General features: G+C 40.5%; 1 protein-coding gene across 1 annotated transcript in view; it reads left to right on the forward strand.

Annotated features, from left to right (window-relative positions):
- The first annotated feature begins 7,638 nt into the window (after positions 1-7,638).
- Positions 7,639-23,695, forward strand: part of MEIOB (meiosis specific with OB-fold) — a 29,270-nt gene continuing 13,213 nt past the window's right edge. Inside the window, exons 1-6 of the mRNA XM_082858135.1 lie at positions 7,639-7,731; positions 11,892-11,968; positions 14,264-14,321; positions 18,301-18,432; positions 20,395-20,467; positions 22,644-22,839. Of these exons, the coding sequence (XP_082714261.1) occupies positions 11,900-11,968; positions 14,264-14,321; positions 18,301-18,432; positions 20,395-20,467; positions 22,644-22,839 (528 nt within the window). The 5' untranslated portion in view covers positions 7,639-7,731; positions 11,892-11,899. The remainder of the gene's footprint in view (positions 7,732-11,891; positions 11,969-14,263; positions 14,322-18,300; positions 18,433-20,394; positions 20,468-22,643; positions 22,840-23,695) is intronic.

Here is a 23,695-nt window from a genome sequence, read left to right on the forward strand (position 1 = left end):
ACTGCCAGTCTCTTTTTCCCAGCAGCTGTGCCTTTTTCATTCCCAAAAGCCACATAGGAAGGTTCTGTTTTCTCTGCATCCCTGCCAACACTTGTTATTGTCTGTCTTTTTAATAATAGCCATCCTTGTGGATGTGAAGTTGCATCTCATTGTTGAGGCTCAGTTTTCAGTTTGCATGATTCCATTGCCTGTGGACTAGATGTTTCTCCTCCATTCCCCATCCTACTGCCCAGCCCTTCCCATAACTCCCATTGTTAATTTTAGGATTATGCCTATTTTAATACCTCATAAAGCCCTATTTCCCTCATCACACCCTGTTTCCTAAGCCACTTCGAAGGCCGTCACAATTCCTTCACAACTTTCACTCTGATTGTGGCACCAGGTTGGAACATTCATTACTAGGTGGCATTTCCATGCCTCCTACCACATTTAACAATTCAATTGAGACCCACTCCCCCCACAAAAAAAGTGATCTTAAAAGTGTAGAAAACCAATTCGAGGAAAGAATTTCTCAGTTGATGACCTGTGGGTGTCCCCTGAGTGGAACTTGGTGACACCAGTAGAATGATGCTGAGGCTGCAGGACCCTGCGTGGCCGTTTCCATCTGAGCTCTACCAAGGAAGGACAGACACATTGACATTCCCAGGAAACTTGTGAGGGTTCTCTGCTTCTTTTGTGTACTAGAATCTGGTTAATTTAGGGAAAGTTGAGTTGAAAAGGAGAATGGTAGAGCCATTTCAACTTGTTTTCATAGGCTGCCTGGCCGCAAAATACTGTCAGCCAGGAATACCTGTTATGGTATTTTGCAACCCATTTTAGTGATGGTTATCAATGGAATGTAACCTTCTATGATTTCCCATCCATTATTTCATAGGAATGAGTACACTAACCATGACTCTTATGAGTTTAAAATAAAAGGGGGTGGGGGAGGAGTCATGTTTATTTACATTTTACATCGAGTAGAATAACTCTTCTAAGATTGTTACAGCAGACTAAGTTAGAACTAGAAAGAACTTGAAGAAGCCCTAAAATACAAATCTAATTGATCTCCCCTCATCACATGCAGCAACCTCTATACACCCCAAGTGAGCAAGATGCCCCTCCCCCTTTTCAGCATTGCCACATTTTAGAGGTTGATATTATTCATGATTATCGAATGATTCTGTGCAAGTTGCCACATTAGCAATGAGAGGATTCTGACATGAACAAGCTTTCAAAAGCTTCAGTCTAGGAGAGACAAACATATACACAAATAAATAGACAGCATTTTCCCACAGGGTTTGGACTTTTGTATTCATCTCTGTCCCACTGGATCTGTCCAAACCTTTTATTTGACACATAAGGAAAATGAAGCTCAGAGAGTCTTGACCGACACAGCTAATTAGTGGCAAAACTGAAATTTTGACCGCACAGCCTGACTTTTAGTTTCTAGGATTCATTTATTTTCTCATTTTAGACAACTGTGCAATAAAACAGCTAAGATGAGAGAACTCTGACTAACGTGCACTGAAATTAAGCATGTTGAGAAATATCCATGGTACTTATCCCAGAGTGATCATTAAAAACAAAAATGTCTTTCGTAATTGAGGTTTCCTCTTGCTTCCTTTAACATTTGCCCAATGTGTGGACAACACAGACAGGCTCTCGAGCTCTGAGCAGATTCCTAAACATGCAAAATAAACCGAACATAGAACAAAATCTGGGATTTGGACCCAGAGGAAGGAAAGCGTAGGGCTGCATGTGGAAATCGGCTTTTCCCAAGCACCCATACTCTTAGCTTGGAGTAATTTGGACTATAAAGTCACCTAATTGGGCAGTCGTCATTCACGATGGTGTGGTGGCTTCATGCGGGGTAGCTCTTAAAAATGTCTTCTAGAAGTAACAATGAAGTGCTGAGTGTCAGCTTCACTGACAATGAAAAACATGGGAATAAAGACTGTTGTCTCAGGACCAGTAGCTGTTCTGTATCTGTAAAAGTATTTGTATATTTGCAGTGCGGGAAATTCATTACCTCTCTAAAAGTCTTGGGGAGAAAAGGCATATTTTAGAGAAATGGTGGGAAAGAGGGCTAGAGTTATAATTTGAGTCCAAATTCTAGAAAGTGATGAATTCCAAACTAAGGAATTGTTATTTTAATCCTGGGATCTGTAAACAGTGGCTCACAGGCCAAATCTGGCCCACTGCCTGTTTTGTAAATAAAATTTTATTGGACACAGGCATGCTCGTTTGTTCAGGTATTGTCTATGGGTACCTTTTACACTATGCAGGTAGAGTTGAATCATTTTGACAAGACCATCTGGCCCACAGTGCCCTTTATATGATGACCCCTTACAGAAAAAGCTGGGCCCCGTAAGATAGGCAGGATTGAAGATTTCACAGCAGGGGAATGCTGGGATGGGAGCTGGGAGCTTAATGCAGCAGTAGGGTGTAGGGGGGCTGGACCAGGCAGAGGTAAGCTTCCAAGGTGACGCCATTGGGCAAAATGAAGCAACAGAAATGGGAAGACCAGGGCAGGTTCAAGAGGTTTTCTAAATATGTGGGAATAGGATCTAAAAAAGAGTGGGTATATGTATATGTGTAACTGATTCATTTTGCTGTTCAGCAGAAACTAGCACAACATTGTAAACCAACTATACTCCAATAAAAATTAATTTAAAAAATTAATTGCTTATATCTGGAATCTAAAGAAACAAGGGTACAAATGAACTTATTTACAAAACAGAAGTAGAGTCAAGGATGTAGAAAACAAAATTATGGTTACCAGGTGATGGGGGGCGAGGTGGGATGAATTGGGAGATTGGGACTGACGTATACACATTACTATATATAAAATAGATAACTAATAAGAACCTGCTATATAGAACAGGGAACTCTACTCAATACTCTGTAATGGCCTATATGGGAAAAGAATCTAAAATAAAAAAGAGTGGATATATGTATATGTATGTTATAACTGATTCACTTTGCTGTACAACTGAAACTAACACAACATTGTAAATCAACTACACTCCAATAAAAATTTAATTAAAAAGTTGAAGGAAAGAAAGAAAGAAAGAAAGAAAGAAAGAAAGAAAGAAAGAAAGATTTTCCAAAGAAAAATAGAACCCAACAGCTGATTAGGTGAAGGTAGAGTGGAAGATGCAAGGCTACATTTCAGGCTCTGAGCTTGGGTTACTAGTGCACGTTTATGACAGAACGGGAAGAAGAAGGGCCGGCCTGAGCTTCTGAGTTTAGTTTTAGGTGCCCTGAGCTTAGCTCCACCTGGTCTGTCTAGTGGGCAGAGATGCCTGCAGCCAGGTGGCACTATGGAGCTGGAAGCTGAGAGGTCAGTGATGTGGTTCATTGCAATGTAGCTGGTAAAGTTGTTTGCAATAATTTCAGAAGGTTTAAAAAATTGTATATGTCTAACATAAACTGTGGTGAAACTGGCCCAGGACAGCCCTCCAGAGAGGTGGGCCTTCCTAATGTTGTCACAGGAGTAACCCTCCAGTGGGGTGGGCTGGGGGCAGCTGGGTTCTTTTCCCCAAATGGAAGCCTGTGTTTTGTGTGCTCATGACCTCCTTCTCCTCCAGCTCTCCTTCCCTCAACACGTTCTCTTTGGTACAGTGCACAGCAGGCATGTAGGGCACAGAAAGGACACACTGCAATACATAGCATGGACCACAGACACCAAATGACAGGCACCATGGCTCGATTCCAGACCACCGCAATAAAACTGAGTCGCACAAGTGTTTTGGTTTCCTAGTGCATATAAAAGTTCTATTTATACTATGCTTAGTCTATTAAGTGTGCAATAGCATTATGTCTAAAAAAAACAATGTACATAACTTAATTTAAAAGTACTTTATTGGGGGACTTCCCTAGTGGTGCAGTGGTTAAGAATCTGCCTGCCAATGCAAGCTACATGGGTTCAAGCCCTGGTCCGGGAAGATCTCACATTCCACGGAGCAACTAAGCCCGTGAGCCACAGCTACTGAGTCCACGTGCCGCATCTACTGAAGCCCCTGCGCCTAGAGCCTGTGCTCCACAACAAGACAAGCAACCGCAATGAAAAGCCCGTGCACTGCAATGAAGAGTAGCCCCCCTCGCCACAACTAGTGAAAGCCCTCGCGCAGCAAACGAAGACCCAACCCAGCCAAAATAAATAAAATAACTGTATAAAAAAAAAAAGAGAGAGAAAATCATAATAAAACGAGGTGTGACTGTGTTCCAGACCCTGCTCCTGACTCAGTTTAGTTTATTTACTGTAGATCAGCTCGTATTTCAGGCTCTTAGTAGGTTTTTCCGTTTCACTTTGTAGTTAAACCCTGATCCTTACTAATTCCATTCATTCGCCAACGTTTACAGTTTCCCCTCTCAGTTACTGTGCTTGGGGAACAAATCAAGTTTTTGTTGTTGTTGTTTGAGTCCCTCGGACTTGAGAAGTAATCTGTTCTTCCCACAGCTCCTGAATCCTGACTCAGCAGTTTGCAGGGAACATTCCTGGGCTCGTGGTCCTCAGGTTACTCCGGAGTTGCTACTGCTTTGTGTTTTTATGAATGCTCTCTTTTCCGATGCAACTTCAAATTTTCCTGAATCTGGCTCCACCCAAATGCCTCTCATGTGCTCCAGTAGCTCTTCAATTGCTCCATTTTGCCTCTAAACCCGATTTCCACATTTAGTTTTTCCAACCTCATTCACGGGTTACTTCGCTTCTCTTCAGAAAAATTTTGCAAAAATTTACACAAGTATCTGTAAATGCTAGTGCATCTACATCTGTTTTTTTTTTTATGGTTAATTGATTTTCTTTTTTTTTTTAGTTGAAGTATAGTTAATTTACAATGTTGTGTTAGTTTCAGGTGTACAGCAAAGTGATTCAGTTATATATATACATATATATATTTTTCAGGTTCTTTTCCCTTATAGGTTATTACAAAATACTGAGTACATTTCCCCATGCTATACAGTAGGTCCTTGTTGTACAATCTGTTTAAATGTTGGCTGGTCCCATTACAGACGGAAGAGTGGAGAGTGAGACTAATAATTAAGTTGCCTGCATTTCAGCTCCTGGGAGGGATATTGTAATCACTGGACCAACTTTAGAAAAGTTATTTTGTTGTTGAATAAATAAAAGGTGGTCTTGTAATTCATTAAAAGAATTGTCCATTTTTTCCCCACCAATTAGTACGTGTGAAGTTGATTACTACATGTTTTCCCTGTCACGCCTTTGTGACATGCTCCTTGATGGTCTGACGGCTGGCATGCTCCCGGGAGGTGACGAGTGTAGCCTCACGCCATTTCTTTAGCCAGACACACAAGTATTTTTCAGTGCTGACCTTTGTTCACTCACCCTCGACTTCTACATCAAGTGGCAAGGCTAGGCATTCCCTGTCCTTGCTTCTGTTCACATCCATCCAAAATGTATTAAGTTAATTCTATTGTGAAGAAAAAAGCAAGTTCACAGAATTGCTATAAAAAAATGGAAGAAATGAATGCTTTACTCAACGAGGGGGGGGGGGTCCCAATTTTATTATTAACATCAAACAATCCCACTCTTTCAGGCTTGTGTTTCGAAGCAGCATGTCTTATGAAAAGCCTGTTGTATCCTGGTGAGGCTGACTATGCTTGCTTAATCTTAGATAGCTTTCAGCAAAAATTAATTTGCTAAAATATGAAAAAATAAAAACAAAAATTTAAAATATTATTCCCCCACTGAGGCTCAAATGAAAAGTGCATGCAAACTATTTCTATACCTTTTTTTTTTTCTTTAGAATTGACTTGAAATCTTTAGGGAAGATCAACGCAAGTTCTTGTGAAGACAAAGACTAGAAAGGAATATGGAAAAAATTTTAAAGCTTTCTCTATTAAATTTTTTTTTTTTTTTTTTTTTTTTTTGCGGTACTTGGGCCTCTCACCGTTGTGGCCTCTCCCGCTGCGGAGAACAGGCTCCGGACGCGCAGGCTCAGCGGCCATGGCTCACGGGCCCAGCCGCTCCGCGGCATGTGGGATCTTCCCAGACCGGGGCACGAACCCGTGTCCCCTGCATCGGCAGGCGGACTCTCAACCACTACGCCACCAGGGAAGCCCTCTATTAAATCTTAAGTGGTGGGAATGCAGGTACTTCATTTTCCTTTCCACTATTATTTAGGAAATTAAAAACTAACAAAGGAAGGAATTCCCTGGCTGTCCAGTGGTTAGGACTCGGTGCTCTCACTGCTGGGGCTTGAGTTCAATCCCTGGTCAGGAAACTAAGATCCTGGAAACCGTACAGCACTGCCAAAAAAACCCCACAAAAAACCACACACACACACACACACACACACGAACAAAAAAACACTATGTTTTGATAACTACATAAGACTTGCCCCTGATGTTGTATTTTTCTTTTGTCGTATATGGTTGTTTAATAAGTATCAAAGTTGTTTTTCCTTTTAAAGAAAGAAGCTCAATAATTTAAGTAATGCTACATGTGGACAGTCGTTGGTGACAAATTTAAAGGATTTTGTTATTGGATCTTAACTTATTTGCCCCTGATTAGTACTCTAGTAACAAAAATTAGTTTATAAGTCAGACTAAAAAGATTTCCAAATGGTACTAACTAAAAATCTAGCGATGTTTTATCAGGTTCACCTAAGCTCAATATTTAGCACATCAAATTATACTTATAGTGTATATCTATATGTATATATCTGAAATGATATAAATAGCGTCATCAGTATTTATCGTTATTGTTCTAGCAGCCTGGCCTTCCTTCACACTCCCCCATCAGGTGACAGGGTCTGCATCCAGCACCCACTCCCCTTCTAAAAGCCTTATGAGCAATCATGCACCCTTTTCTTCCATGCACTCTTCTTTTGAGATAGAGTCACACGCAGTATAAGAAGAAATAGAGATCCCTGCTACACTTGATCCACTTCTCCCCAATCAGAACATCCTGCAAGCTCACAACTAGGTTACTGAAGTAGACACACCCAGTCTTTTCCAGATTTCCCCGGTTTCACTAGCACTTGTTTGTAGGTGTGCATTCAGCTGCTGCACTTTCTATAGCAACGCCTCCTGCATTTCTGCCGTGTTTCAGCAGAAAAGATCCCCAGCATCTTCCTGGGCGCCTGGTTCTTAGCACCCCGGACTCCCGCCCCGGAGGGTCCTCGACTCTGGAGGACAGGCTTGGGGCCCCGGGAAAGGAAAGAAACGGGAACCTCTCGCGCCCAGCCTCCCGGAGTCTCGCTCCTCATGACCCGCACTCCAGAAGGACGGAGGCCCTCAATGCAGCCCGAGGGAACAGGGCAGGGTCGAGGGCGCAGTCAGGACGCAGGGGCGGGGCGGGATAGGAGTTAGAACTCTGGGGGTGTCAGGGCGTGTGTGGAATCGGAGTTCGGGGGCGGGGCGGGGGTGGGGTCGGAGCTGGGGGGTCGGAGCAGAGCCCGGGCGTGGGTGGAGTCGGAGCTCGTGGGGCGGGGAGGGCGGATTCGGGGCGGATTCGGGGGCGAAGTCTGAGGTCGGCGGAGTCGGGGCAGAGTCGGCGTGGGTGGAGTCGGCTCTCGGGACGGGCGGGGCCAGCGCGAGGCGGGGCGGGGCCTGCGCTAACGGTCGCGCGGCATTCCTCGCGCGACCGTAGTCGAGCTGTTGGGTTGTGGGCCGAACGCGCTGTGGAGAAGCGGCCGGGTGGGGCCTGTGTGTGGCGGACCGCTGTCCAGGTGCGAGGAGCGGCTAAGCGAGCGCTCCCGGGAGAAGCCGGCGCGGACGCCTGAGGTGAAGCCCGGTGGCGGCGGGCGGCGGGTCCCGCGCGGCTGTGGGCGGCGGATGGCTGGCTCTCGTCCGCTCCTGAGGGCGGATCTCAGGGCTGCGGCGTCCGCGGTGGGAGCGGCCTCCCCTCCCAGCTGCCCGCGCACTTGGCGGGTGGTGACGAAGGCGAGGCCTGCGCCGAGCCCCCGGCCCCGAGTCCTGGCCGGCCCTCGGGCCACCCCCGTCTCCCCGCGCGGTGGAAGCCGGCGGGTTAGGGTTCGTAGAACACGCCCGGATGCGAAGCGGGCAGGTGACCTCGGCTTCTAGTCCAAACACGCGGGGACACAGTCACGTAGAAACACGCAGAACACCTTAGAGTGTGGACGTCCGCGTAGAGCGCGGCGAGTGCAGACGCGGGGGTGTAATTATGCGAGATATATACCCACGTCCTGCAGTGACTCAAAAATGAGTTCCCCCCAGAGACTGGCTTACGTTAGGGTTCGCGCTTGGTGTTGGACATTCTGTGGGTTTGACAGATGCCTAAGGACACACAGGGTTACAGGATCCTTCAGAGCAGTTTCACTGCCTCGGAAACCCCTTACCCACGACTCACCCCTCCCTCCCGCAACTTTAGGTGGTGTGCTGTCTCTACAGTTTTGCCTTTTCCGGAATGTCATAGAGTTGGAATCTTCAGAATACATTTTAAAACAGAGCGAATAGGGAGAAGAGTCGCATTTCACCTCAGGGTTTCAAAGGGACCGCTTTCAATCCCTGTTTGCCAAGCGCTGGACTTATCATCTATAAGGTCCAAAAGTGTGAGGAGGGCGTGAAATGATAAACTTTGGGAAATGGTATTTGAATGCAAGTCATGCATGTTTCCTCTTTCTTTCCTCCCTCCCTTCCTTCCTCCCTTCCTTCCTCCCTCCCTTCCTTCCTTCATTCATTCCTTCCTTTCTTTTTCTCTCCTTCCTTCCTCCCTCCCTCCCTCTTTCTTTCTCTCTCTTTCTCTTCTTCTTTTTTTCAAAACAGCTTTTAGTTAGAAAATTTGAAACTACCTTGAAAGGTTATTAACAAGCGTTCTTCTAGAATTTCAAAATACAGGGAGTGCCCTGGTGGGTGGTCTAGTGGTTAGGACTTGGCCCTTTCACTGCCGTGGCCTGGTTCATTCCCTGGTTGGGGAACTAAAATCCCACAAGCCACACGATGGGGCCGGGAAAAAAAAAAAAAAAACTTAAAAAAAGTGCAAAACTTGCTGAGTTCCCATTGAAGCAGTAAGAGGAGTAAAATCTACTTTTTTGAAATGGATTTATAAAGATAATTGAGCGACTGTTCCCCTCTGTGAGAGGTGACCAATTTTGTCAAAGTTTGTTAGAAAATCTTTGGTTTGTGATGAAAGTTTGGGGGGATTTCCATGTATAGAAATAACCACATAAAGAGGACTTCTCTGTAGTAGCCCCAGCACAGAGTAAAATAGCAAATTATAGGACCATCATTGCTGAGCTGTTTGAAAGCTCTATTTATCTAGAATAGCAGGATATAAACTGTACTTGTTTCTATAATTTAAATGCTGGATATAAATGTAAAATTAGCTGTTAACTAAAATTCTATTTATCCAAAAAGTTAATTATAGCAATAATTTCACATTACAGCCTATCATCATAGACCCCACTCTGTGATGAGGGAGAAAGACAGCACACAAGCAACAATTATGAATTAGGAATGCTAAGAGAGGGAACAGAGGCTGGGGGATACTTGAAGGAGGGTAGTAGGAAAGTCTTCTCCTTGAGATCCAAAGAATGCTGAAGATCCTGTCTTGGGAAGATGTGAGGGTGGGATTGGAGAGGATGCTCAAGGAAGAGGAAACTGTGTATACCAAGGCCCCAGGTCTGCTCACTCTGGCCTGCTCAGAATTTGAGACAATGGCATCAAAATCAGAAAGTTGGTGGGGTTTGCCCTGAGGGTCTGACTGACAGCCTCAGCTGACCTGTGGGTCAGACACCTTCTCAGAGCCAGCAGCTAGCAATGCCTCTTCCTTGTCTGGGTCCAGAGTCCCCTTCTCTTTTTCCAGAGCCACAACGAGAGTAAGGACCAAGCAGTGCAGCTTTGTCCTCTGGAGGAAAGCTGTAGCAAGTAGGAGCATGAGGGGCTTGGGCCCTACCATGCCCTCATGAAACCTAAAGCAAGGGACCAGGAAGGCCCTGGGAGGAATTGGCCAGGTCAGGCTGGGCTCCGGTCCAGGCGGGAGGTTGCCCTTCAAAAGTAGGAGGAGGGCACAGAACTCAGGGAAGGGAATTTGGGAGACCTGGGCTGGGGGGCTGTCAGAGATGGTCATGGTGTATCTAGTCTGTGGTATAGGGTCAGCCTCATAGTAGACACGCCACAACTATTACCTGTTACATTGCCATCATGTTACCTTAACCAGACTAGGTTCACCACCACCTCTTCTTTCCTTTTACCCTTATCAAGTATCTGAGTCAGTGGCCTTGAGGCCACTAGTCCCACATCTGGCCCTCTGTTTTCGTTGCTGCTCTCTGAGCCATCCCCCATCCTGATTCAGGGCCTGATACATATCAGACACTCAACCGACGCATGTTGAATGAATAAACTATGTATAAAAACCAGGTAATTGCAGTACTCTAGATGAGGAATGACTGAGCCTTGGGCTGAGGAGATGGCATCGGAGATGGAGAAAAGGAGACATTTAAAATATATTTGGAAAGTAGAAGGGACAGTAGTTGCTGTTGAATCGTATAATCTCTGTATCACCATATTGAGCTCTTTATTTCATGGTAATTTTGTATTTCTCAAAATGTCCGTGTAGAGAAGCAAGTTGTCATTTTTTTGGTAGACAGACACTAAGGTATATCACCATATATTTTGAATAATAGTAGAAAGTGAAGGAACTTCAAAGAGTTCATGTGATATTACTTGTAAGTCAATAACCACCAAGAGATATTAAGGGGTAAAAATTTGGAGAACTCAATATGTAGATGGATAGTGTTTTTACACAAAATCTGGCTACTGAATAGTTCTTCCTCTCTAACCTCAAGTGTGTAGCACTTGACAGGCTCTCAATAAATGTTTGTTGAGTGGATGGATGAATGAATGAATCCATCAGGGTTTGTCAAGAATTTCAGAGACTGAAATTGCATAGTAAGCCAGATCAGACTAGGCCGAAGAATAAGTAGGACCTTAAAGCTGCTTAATTCCCCATTGTTTATTCTGGCTTGAATGCAGAAGCTGCTACATTGGATAAGAATGAAAAGCAGTGTTCTCATCTGTCAAGAGCCTGTGAACATCTAGGCACCTTACGTACATTATTTTGAATTCTCACAACAACCCTGTAGGGTAGATGTTATCCATATTTTGTGGATAAAGAAATTAAAGCTCAGTAATTCAAAACATTTGACTACAAACTAGTGGCGCTGGAATTCATAATCATATTTGACTAACTCCACAGTCTTCCTGAAACGTATTATGCGACATGTCCTGAAAGTGCAGCCTGTAGCTGAGGGCATTCACTGTTAAAGAGGCCACGTAATATGAAGTGAAATGGAGTAAATCTGCTAGTTTGGTGTAGCTGACAGTTGTTATTACACTAAAACCTTTTCTAGTGATGATATTGAGGGACAAGCCACCATTTCATTTATTTATTGAGTGCTTTTTACGTGCAAGGTAGCATTGAAATGCACATACAAAAAATTTGTAAGATCCTACCTCTGCCCTGATGGAGCTTACTTACCATCCAGAGGTGAGGATAAAGTATTACCCTTACACAGTGTAACTAAATGCATGATTCAAGGTGGTTACAATAGAGTTTTGCTATTTTTTTTAAAGTAGGCTTTATGGTAATAAATATTTAAATCTGCAAATGTCCCATTGAATCATTTCTCATCTGAAACTAAATTTGCAGGGGGCTCAAATATTGCTAAATTATTTTTTTGAAAAGTGAAAGTTAAAAATTTAAACCTAACTCTATCATTCAAAACTTTAAGTGGACATTTTGAAACATGCTTTTTACAGGTTGAATCTAACTTGCATTTCATTGTTGTAACATAAAGTTTTCCCAAAGAATGAGTAGAATATCCAGTACTTTCCTAATAAATTCTTTTTTCAGTCTTGGAATTTTTCAAGGTTTATTTCAGTTGTTTAATTTATGCATCTAAGTTATATTTTCTAATATGCAGATAAAAGAATGGCTAACTCCATTGCATCAAAGAACTTTACTGCACTTTCAGACCTGCATCCAAATATGGCTAATCTGGTAGGTTTCAGCGGTGGTAGTGGTTCATTTGATCTCTGTTGAAACTTTAGGTGGTAATATTACATTATGTCAACATTATTGATTCGTTTCAACACGTGCTTGTATAATTGACAAGTATACAGATACTGCATTAGTGATTGTTAGATATTAAACACTCCTAAACTTCTTTGTATTTATGCCAGCTAAATGAAAATTAGTCTTTCTTTTGTCTACGGATTAGGAGATTGTAGATATGACTAGCGATTGTTAAAAATTATCAAAAGTTTACTTGTATTATATTTTATTTTATTTATTTATTTTTGGCTGCATTGGGTCTTCTTTGCTGCACGGGCTTTCTCTACTTGCTGTGAGCTGGGGCTACTCTTTGTTGTGGTGCGTGGGCTTCTCATTGTGGTGACTTCTGTTGTTGCAGAGCATGGGCTCTAGGTACACGGGCTTCAGAAGTTGTAGCTTGCAGGCTCTAGAGCGCAGGCTCAGTAGTTGCGGTGCATGGGCTTAGTTGCTCTGCGGCATGTGGGATCTTCCCAGACCAGGGATCAAACCTGTGTCCACTGCACTGGCAGGCAGATTCTTAACCACTGCGCCACCAGGGAAGTCCTTGTACTATATTTTAATTAAATATTTAATGAGTACTCAAATTTAGCATTATAAAATTAAAACATTGTCGTTCAGCAGTATCTATTCTCTAGTCAAATTGCCCAAGTTATATACTGAAATACTTGCTATTATGCTGCTTTTATGACATAAAGGTACACAAAAGATATATTTCTGAAATCATTATGTGAAAATTCATTTTGGGGGAAGGGATTGTGGGGGAATCAGTCATGTCAAGTATGCCTAGATTGTTATTTATTTAAAAGAAATCTAGGTGGAATCATCTTATAAGGTGAAGAATTCATTGTAAAGCAATTATCATACTGCCTTACTTTTCCTACACCCAGAAGTCTGCTGTTTACATTTAGAATTTGCAAATCAGATTTCTTAAAATGGGATAAATTTACATATAACTTCAATAATTTGCAATTTAAACTTTATTAATGTTAAAAATAATTATTGATGTTACAGTTTTTCTTGAAAGGTAAACTATTTGCTAATTGCCTCTTCAGTTAGAAAATTTTACTCAATATTTCCATTAGTTGTTTTCCCAACAAAATTCAGTGAGATCTGCATGCATATGGAATTTAAAGAAATAATAGTAATATGTCTAAATGTAATAAGACTAGCTAATAGCTCAGCTAGGATGTGGTAGTCTTAAAAGCTTGAATGTATTTTATTTATATTTTTTTCAGATTTATTTTGGCTGCGTTGGGTCTTTGTTTCTGTGCGCGGGCTTTCTCTAGCTGCAGCAAGTGGGGGTTACTCTTCATTGCAGTGCGTGAAGCCACCGTGGTGGCTTCTCTTTGTTGCGGAGCACGGGCTCTAGTCATGCAGGCTTCAGGAGTTGTGGCACGCGGGCTCTAGAGCACAGGCTCACTTTGTTGTGGTGCATGGCTTAGTTGCTCCCTGGCGTGTGGGAACTTTCCAGACCAGGACTCAAACCTGTGTCCCCTGCATTGGCAGGCGGATTCTTAACCACTGCACCACCAGGGAAGTCCTTGAATGTATTTTAAATGTAACAGATTATTGCAAGGTTAAAATCAGTTGCTAGAATTAGTGATATAAATTCATCCTTTCAGAAAAAGGTAGTTATTTTTATTTCTTAAAACATTTAAAAAATACTTAATTTTTCTTTGTTAGTCACTGAAGAGAACTTTAAAATTTTTAAAGATGTTAATATCTTTAAGGTTTAAGATCTAGGACTTCAGAGCTTAGATTTATTAGCAGCAATATGCAAGTTTTGTTACAATCTAATTTATGTTACTGTCCAGCATGTTTGCATTAAGAAGCTAAGCAATTTTATGTGGATTGTTAGAAAACCCTATATAAAAGAAAGCTTTGAAGACCATGGCAAATTAAATTGCATTATACATGTGCTTTGAATGAATTCAGTAAGGACTGATAGCATAGGCCAGTTACTGTGCTCCACCTAATGATTGAAAATAAAGTAGAAACATACTAAGTATTAAATGATTATATTTGTAATATCAGTTAACTGTCTTATTACTTTGTACTACTCCTTGTGGAGCTGAACATTTATGAAGTTGTTTTAGATGTTTGTCTGGAATAAATACATTTAAATGGTTCCTAGTTAAAAATGTTTGTTAGAGCCAGTAAAATATAACAAGTCCATGAAATTAAATTTACCATCTCCATCTGTGTTTAATATTTGTCTTCTATAACCTTTTTGTTTTTCAGAAAATAATCGGCATAGTTATTGGAAAAACAGATGTCAAAGGCTTTCCAGACAGAAAAAGCTGAGTTCTGTTTAACTCTTTGCTTCATTTTTCATCAACTGTGGCTTATGACTACAGCAAAATATATTTAAGTGATTAAATTTCTCATGCCTGTTTAACTCCCTAAGAGCAACAGCCATGTTCCCTATTGCATGGTAAAGTACTTGATTTAAGGCCACATGTGTGGCCTTAAATCATTCTTAATGATTTTATTTGATATCTCTAAAACACAATTTAAAAAGCTGTGTATACAGTACTAAAATAGCTAAATTGGTCAACTCATTAATGTGTATCAACGAGTACTTATTGAGCACCTCCACTGTGTAAAACCTGGTGGAAAGGTAAGAGAGAGAGACGTTGTATGTAGTCTCATCATCCTCAGTTATCAAAGTGTCTGAAAGGATGGACGTGGAGTTAGTTTGACTGGGCTCAGCACGAGTCATCTGAGATCTATTCTATGTACAGCTGTGAAATCGGGGTAAATAAAGCTGGGATGAGAATTAAATGAGCTCATACACGGAAGGGTGTGTAAGGCACAGTAAGAACTCCATGTTAACTATCAATATCAGCCTAAGAGATACAAGTACACAGGTAAATCTTCATAGAAGACAGAAAGTGATAAGGAGGAAGGTTTTCCAGCAGGGATATGTCCTGACAGTGTTGAGCGAGAGAAGTATGGCAGCAGTATCTATGTATTTACTCAAAGAACCAGACAATTCAGTGGAAAAAAATCATCTTTCACATGTGGAAAATACAGTTAAGTTTGGCTTTAGTGGTTCTTATTGAGTTGCTTGAACTGTGCAAGAATTTTAGGACTATGGAAACACAATCCGAGACTAAAATTGGATTTTTAAAATCAACTGACTCTCAAACTTTTGTAGTTTACATGCAGAGATAAACTATAGAATGCCAAAAGTAGCAATTCACTATTATTAGCTTTTGAAGTGTCAATGCTTTTTATTAAAAGGTACAGTATAAGTCCTTCTAAACAGCCTGAGGGAATCCGAGCTCTAGTCAGCCAGCCAGTAATTTTGACAGAAGACAATTAATTGTTGTTAATTGACTTATGGTGTAGTGATAGGTACCTTTATTTTCATTTTATTTTTTATAATATTCTGTTGTTATTTTTGAGGTAAATAACAAAGATGTCATCTCCCACCCATACTCGTTTGTCTTCTCTTTACTGCATCATAATTAATTAGATCAGAATTACCACTTGAATAGTTTGAGAAATCCTGCATCTCTGTTTTCTAAGCTGTAAAAGGAATAACTTGAAATATATGAATTAGAAAAGGTCAATATTTATATATTTGCTTAAATTACAGAGTAGGGTACCATTTCTGTAGTGTTTGACTATTTTTTATAATTGTCTGTACAGTATTCCTTTTTTGGAGAAGGTATGCTTACTGACTTTAAAAAACATTACACATATCAATATATTGTCATAAAAAATTCAAGCAGTGCAGAAGGTCATAGAGTCAAAAAGAGAAATTCTTCATTTAACCCTCAACTTTTCCCAACCCAGCCCCTACCCCAAAGGTAAGCACTAATCACAGTTCAATAGATATCTATAATGTGCATTTGTATGTTAGGTTGTATTACTTTTTAAAAACTTTTAAAATTGAAGTATAGTTGATATATAGTATTATAGAACTTACAGGTATACAGTATAGTGATTTACAATGTTAAAGGTTATATTTCATTGTAGTTATTATAAAATACTTGCTGTATTCCACGTGTTGTATAGTATATCTTTGTAGCTTATTTTGTACCTAGAAGTTTGTACCTCTTAATCCCCTACCCCTATATTGCCCCTCTCTCCTTCCCCTCTTCCCCCCTTCCCCCCTTCCCTCCTTCCCTCCTTCCCTCCTTCCGTCTCCCCACTGGTAACCACTATCTGTGATTCTGCTTTTTTGTTATATTCACTAGTTTGTTGTATTTTTTGGATTCCACATATAAATGATATCATACAGTATTTGTCTTTTGTCTGACTTATTTGACTTAGCATAATGCCCTCCAAGTCTATCCATGCTGCTGCAAATGGTAACATTTCATTGTTTTATATAGCTGAGTAAAAATTTCATTGTGCATATATATATGTGTGTGTGTATATATATATATATGTATGTATATATATATATATATATATATCTCACAGCTTCTTTATTCATCTGGTGATGGACACTTAGGTTGCTTTCATGTCTTGGCGATTGTAAATAATGCTGCTATGAACATTGGGGTGCATGTATCTTTTCAAATTAGTGTTTTTGTTTTTTTCAGATATATTCTCAGAAGTGGAATCGCTGGGTCATATGGTAGTTCTATTTTTAGTTTTTTGAGATGCGTCCATACTGATTCGCACAGTGGCTGCACCAATTCACATTCCCACCAACAGTGTACAAGGTTCCCTTTTTACATTCTCGCCAGCGTTTGTTATTTGTGTTCTTTGTGGCCTCTCCCGTTGCGGAGCACAGGCTCTGGACGCGCAGGCTCAGCGGCCATGGCTCACGGGCTAAGCCACTCCGCGGCATGTGGGATCTTCCCGGACCGGGGCTCGAACCCGTGTCCCCTGCATCGGCAGGCGGACTCTCAACCACTGCGCCACCAGGGAAGCCCATTTGTGTTCTTTTTGATGATAGCCATTCTGACAGGTGTGAGGTGATAGCTCATTGTTGTTTTGATTTGTATTTCCCTGATAATTAGTGATATTGAACATCTTTTCATGTGCCTGTTGGCCATCTGCATTTCCTCTTTGGAAGAATGTCTATTCAGTTCTTCTACCTAGTTTTTAAATTGGGTTGTTAGTTTTTTTGATGTTGAGTTGTATGAGCTGTTGATGTATGTTGGATATTAACCCCTTATTGTTTATATCATTTGCAAATATTTTCTCCCATTCAGTAGTTTGTCTTTTCATTTTGTTGATGGTTTCCTTTGCTGTGCAAAAGCGTTTAGGTTTAATTAGGTTCCATTTGTTTATTTTTGCTTTTATTGCCTTTGTTTTAGGAATGGATCCAATAAAATATTGACACAATTTATGTGAAAGAGTGTTCTGCCTATGTTTTCCTCTAGGAGTTTTATGGTATCTGGTCTTACATTTAGGTCTTTAATCCATTTTTAGTTTATTTTGTATATGGTATTAGAGAATGTTCTAACTTCATTCTTTTACGTGTAGCTGTCCAGTTTTCCCAGCACCACTTATTGAAGAGACTGTCTTTTCTCCATTGTAGATTCTTGCCTCCTTTGTTGTAGATTAATTGACCATAAGTGTGCGGGTTTATTTCTGGGCGCTCTATCCTGTTCCATTGATCTGTGTGTCTGTTTTTGTGCCAGTACCACGCTGTTTTGTATTACTTTTTTTTTTTTTTTTTTCCTGCGGTACGCGGGCCTCTCACTGTTGTGGCCTCTCCTGTTGTGGAGCACAGGCTCCGGACGCGCAGGCTCAGCAGCCATGGCTCACGGGCCCAGCCGCTCTGCGGCATGTGGGATCTTCCCGGATCGGGGCACGAACCAGTGTTCCCTGCATCGGCAGGCTGACTCTCAACCACTGCGCCACCAGGGAAGCCCTGTATTACTTTGTAAATTAGCAAAACAATAAAGAAATTTTATTTTGGAAAAAAAGTACTTGCTGACCCCTAGTGGTATCTTTTAGCAGCACACGTTTATTTGTTTTGAAATAATTTAGATCTGAATTATGACTTAGGTTAAAACAACAGTAAGAGAGAAATGGAGACTCTAAGCTAATATCAGGATGGTTCGAGCCTACATGTCATTTCCCTCCAAATATACAGATAACTGGGGAAAGGAAACATAGGGGTAACAGTGAGGTGAGTTATCTACCTTGGCAGCTTTGAATTCATAAAAGCATAACTTATATAATTTATATCTGAAATAATATTTTACACCATGTGTTTGAGTGTTTTTAGCATCAAATAATCATATTTGTTCAAAGTTAAAATAAAAATTTTCATTTGAAAAATAAAAGCATTGGTTTTTCCTTAGATATTGGATCAGAAAGGTACACTTTCAGTTTCACCATTCGTGATTCAACAACCCATTTTGTAAATGCAACATCATGGGGCAAGGAAGATTACATCAGATCACTTTCTGACAGCTTTCGTGTTGGGGAGTGTGGTAAGTTGGCATTGATTCTTAAACTGTTTCTCTTACAGTATTATTCCCATGATATGTTTGTGATAACTACACTGAGGGACTCAAAATGAAATGAGACACAATTCTTATTCTCAAGAACCTTACCAGAAAAAAGTCAAGTGTTAAGAGTATAACACAAGGCATTCAGCATTTAATTGAAACATATGAACATGATAATCACATATTTTTACTAAGTAGCTCTATGATCTTTGGTTTATTTCTATTTCACTTTGCATCAGTCCCTCTTGTGGCTCTAATCATTTATCTTCCTGTAAAATTATAATAGGGATGCTAAATAGATTTTGATAAAAGATATTTGAAATTTTAATGGATTTTAAGAAATCTTCAGCCTAAAATACCAAATCTTTCATATCATCTACCCACCCCAATAGCCCTCTATGGTACAGTGTAGTATATTGAAAAGAACAAGACTTTGAGAACAGGTAGATCTGAATTCAATTCCAAGTACCAACTTTTATTACATTGTGGCTTTGAGAAAATTTCTTAATCTTGTTGGGTCTCCACTATGAATTAATACCCTATAGATGCTTGTGAATGTTAAATGAGATAGTGTGCCTGTTATAAAGTGTAGAACTTAGTCACTCAATAGATGACAGCTCTAGCCTCATACAAGAAACAAGAAAGCATGTATACCAGTTCTCTTTCATGGTAGAAAAAAGAAAGGAAAGGGTAACACGGACAATTAAACTACTCCTCTCCAACCCTGCAGTATCAAGCAGCCTAGTACCCATACTAGTTACTCAGCACCCAATCATATTATTAACTTTCAGGATTACATATAGTATCTCTCTAACTGAATAATAAGGTAGTTGAACATATGAACTATGAAGGCAGAAAACTTGGCAAACTTTGCAAAAACTTTACAGGCCCTTAGAAGCAGCCTGTAAGGATAGCATTGGGGGGAAGGTGAGCAAAGAGGCAGGTTCAGCAGGAGCCCAGTCTCATCCTGACCCAGATGGGAGCTCTGGAGCATGAATGGCACCTCAAAGTGGTACCACCCTAAAGAAAGAGGCCTGGGATTTTGTACCCTGTATTTACAAGTTATTGGCTGAAGTCCACACCCTACTCCTCCTACAAGCAAAACATTTCTTGGATGAATTTCTTGGATGAATGCCAGAACATTAGTTACCTAGAGCTAAAGATATATTTCGGTATTAACCTACGTTCCATGTTGATGGCTGTTGTGAGGATGAATGAGATAAGGGATTTTAAAGGTGTAAATCTGATGATGCTTATAGAAGTAAATAAGATTTTGGTGTGGTAGAATGAAAAGATTACAGATTTTTAAATTAGAATTACAAATAGAATTAGAACAGTTCTAATTCCAACTCTACTACTTTCTAGATATAATACCTCAAGAAGGTTATTTAACCTCTGTGAACTTCAATTTCTTCATTTGGAAAAAGGGATAATAATGAGGGATGGTTGTGTGAGGAATTAGCAAAATAGAGCACATAAAACTCTAACATAGACCATAGGAAATGAAAACCCTAAAATGTTAAGTCATAAAGCTGATAAGTTGTGGGGCTCAAATCAGGACCCAGATTTTGCATTGCTCTTTCTAACTACCACTATTATTTTTGAGGACAGCTGTGAATTGGGTGAAGATCAATTTATTTTATAGAAGGGCATGTTGTAACCAAATCAAATGTTCACTGTAACTATTCAATAAAGTAATATTAATGTGGATCATATGTTGGGATTTAAACACAAAATATAAGAAATGTCATCTGAGATCAAATTGATTGGTTATACCCCAGGATTCTGTTGCTCACAGTGCCACAAGAAAATGATTATGAAGGATACATAACACCAACTCAAAATTAGAAATAACATTGTAATGTTCATTGTTATGTACACTCATTTTTTAAACTTATCCTGTTACTTTTTTGTAATAGCATCATATTTTCCCCTCTGTTTTAGTGATAATTGAAAATCCCCTGATCCAAAGAAAGGAATTAGAAAGAGAAGAAAAGTTCAGCCCTGCAACTCCTAGGTAAATCTAGCACAGAGGTCAGAATGATTATTACTTTATGTCAGAATGATTATTACTAATAAGTTTATGCCAGAATGATTATTACTAATAAGTTTTTGCATGTCAGATTAACAGAGAGCTTATTAAAGGTGTATACTTCAGTTTGAAAATTAGGAGTTTAATTCTGCTTCATAATATTTATCTTTGATTATGAAATAATTTATTTTGACATAGGATCACATAAAAAATGGCTTTGTTTTTAGTGCTTTGATTCTCATTCTTAGATTACAAAAATCTGACTCTAGTCACATTAAAGCTGAACAGTGAAAAGGTAAATCATGGAAGTCATATATCCATTTTTTCATCTCAATTTATAACTCTCTTCACATGCCTTACTATCTTAGTTCAGGTTACCTGGAAGTAGAGCCCAGAGGAGGATTTTTGTGCAGATGATTTGTTGAGGGAGAGCCCTTAGAAGCAGCCTGTAAGGATAGCACTGGGGGGAAGGTGAGCAAAGAGGCAGGTTCAGCAGGAGCCCAGTCTCATCCTGACCCAGATGGGAGCTCTGGAGCATGAGTGGCACCTCAAAGTGGTACCACCCTAAAGAAAGAGGCCTGGGCTTTTGTACCCTGTATTTACAAGTTATTGGTTGAAGTCCACCCCCTATTCCTGCAGAGGAGGGAAGGCTTAAAGGTATTTCTGGCTGAGGGCAAATCTCGAGAGAGAAGGGAGTAGCTGGTAAAGAGCTCTGGGTGGGCACAAAAGTCTCTACTACACGTGCACCTGCACCCATTTTTCTGACCTCATCTTATAGGTCTCATTTCTCTGCAGCCACATGAAGAGTCCTCCACTTTATGAACATCCTGGGCTCATTCTGCACTAACAGCATTGCATGTTCACTTCCCTCTGCAAAGAACAATCTTATTTGCTCTTCTCATTGAAGTGTCAGCTTAAATGTCACCTCCTTAGATCTTCCCCCACCTACTCTGTCTGTAGTAGCCCTTCCAGTCTGCATTACTAGGACTTCGTCCTGTACACAGTGTATGTGTACCATCATAACCCTGATCACAATCTGGGATTATTTGATTAATTGTTCTTATCTGTCTCCCTCTCACGCATGTAAACTCCGTGAGATCATAAGTCTTGTGTGTCTTCCTCACCACTGTACCCCCTGTGCCTAGACTAAGGTCTGGCACATAATAGGCTCTCAGTAAGTGTTTATGGAATGAACACATGAGTGGAGGGAGGGAAGAGCATCCTTGGCAGAGGGAACAAACATGAAACCTCCTGGCCTTTTCCAGAACAGTTAATAGTAGTTTAAACCTTATGAAACTGTTGATGTTTGACTACGTTCTTCTCTAAAGTGGTAGTTTCATAGCCTAGGAATATGATGTGGCTGGAATATAGGCAGGGGAACAGCAGGAGGAGAAGCTCGAGAGAGAAGCAGAGACACTTCACAGACAGCTTTGCTTGTTGTACCAACTTCATGCTTTGGTGATGGCTAGCCCAGAAGATCTTTGGAGATGGGAAATATATTCATATTCGTGGTTTAGGAAGATCACTTTGGCTACCTGAGGACAGACAGTAGGGGAACAAAGCTTAGGAGACAAGCAGTAGTTTGGGTGAGAAGTGATGAGGGAAACACCTAAAGCAGTAGCAGGGGGAGGGGGAGCGGGGGAGGCTTTGGATTAGAGGACTAGAAAGATGCTCCATGGAGGACACTTGGAAGTTGATTGGCTGGAAGGGGAAGAGCACCTCAATTGTGTAAATATTGTGCATCTGTTCCTACAGAGCACCACAGAGGTAAGGGAAGCACATAGGCAGGGCAGTCAGTGTCATAGAGGTGGAAATCCCCCCCCCCACACACACACAATGTTTTAGAGTGCTTTTACACCCCTTTTTTTTTTTTACAGAGAAAGAAACTGAAACTCAGTATTGTGCAAGATCAGACTATTAGTGTGATTAAAACTCAGACACAGTTGGTCTTTAAAACATTTTCTTAATGAAAATACATTTTAGACAAAAAATATTTTACAAAGCTTTTCAATGTTTCTAAGAGTGAAAAGTATAAATCTTCTTAATATAATTTTTAAAATATAGTTTAAGTTACAACCAAAGTTTAACTGTGAACTTTGAAGTATTTTTCTATTAGAAAATCATTTGATATTAACTCTTGGTGTGTGTTTTTACAATTTAGCGATTATAAACTATTGCTCAGTGAGAATCACTCAATGGTAAAAGTTTGTTCCAGTTATGAAGTGGATGCCAAGCTACTTTCTTTGATATACTTACCTGTTAAAGAGTCTTGTGATTATTATTCATTGGGTGACATTGTTGCAAACGGACACAGTCTTGATGGGAGAATTATTAATGTCCTTGCAGCTGTGAGGTCGGTAAGTTAAAACCCCAACAAAGCCAAGTTCAATTTGGTGGGGGGAGTTCTATCATTTTATTTGTGTTTGGAAAGTAATAATCAACTGGAGTAAAATTTCCTCTGTATCTTGATGCATCCTCCATTGAATTTAGAAAATAACACTTCTCATTAAAGGGAAAGCAGCATTTTACCTGTGAATGAGTAGCAAAATAAAATTGTATTTGAATGTTAAATGCAGTACACAGTCATAAATGATCCGCTAACTATATGAGAGCTTTTCATACTTGAGTTAAACAAAAGGCACAGATAGAAAGGGTAAATTCATTGACTTTAAGATCTCTAGGAAGTTCTTTGAAGGGGCCTAAGTTGAATAAATCAAGGAATCAATTCAGTGCGTGTTCTCAGAGCTGTCCTGAGTTGGGGGAGAGAGCGAGAAACCCACGGTGCTGCAGTAGGGGCCCTGTGAGCTAATGCATAGCATCAGGTGCTGAAAACCAGGGCAGAACGACACTCCATGGGGTGCCGGGGAATGTCTCACCATCCTTTGCTTCCACATCTCCCTCTTACCCAATTATTGCAGCAAGTTTTGAACTCCATTGGACAGACTAGAATCACTTGGCACGGAGCAAATTTTCACAAAATAAAGTACATAAATAAAGGGGCAAGAAGAATTTCTCAATATACAGAATGATGATAATCAGAAGACAAAAAAATGGGAAATAGATTTAGGTACTTATAGTTAATGTTGTAAGTAATTGCTAATTGCGTTTCCATATTAAATGACTGAGTGTCGACTATCCCTGTGACAGGCCAACAGAGGCCTGCCTGCGTTGTTCCCCAGCCCAGCCCAGCCCAGCCCAGCACAGTGCCTGCCA

Source organism: Leucopleurus acutus, assembly GCF_964270905.1.
Source record: "Leucopleurus acutus genome assembly, chromosome: 16".
NCBI lineage: Eukaryota > Metazoa > Chordata > Mammalia > Artiodactyla > Delphinidae > Leucopleurus > Leucopleurus acutus.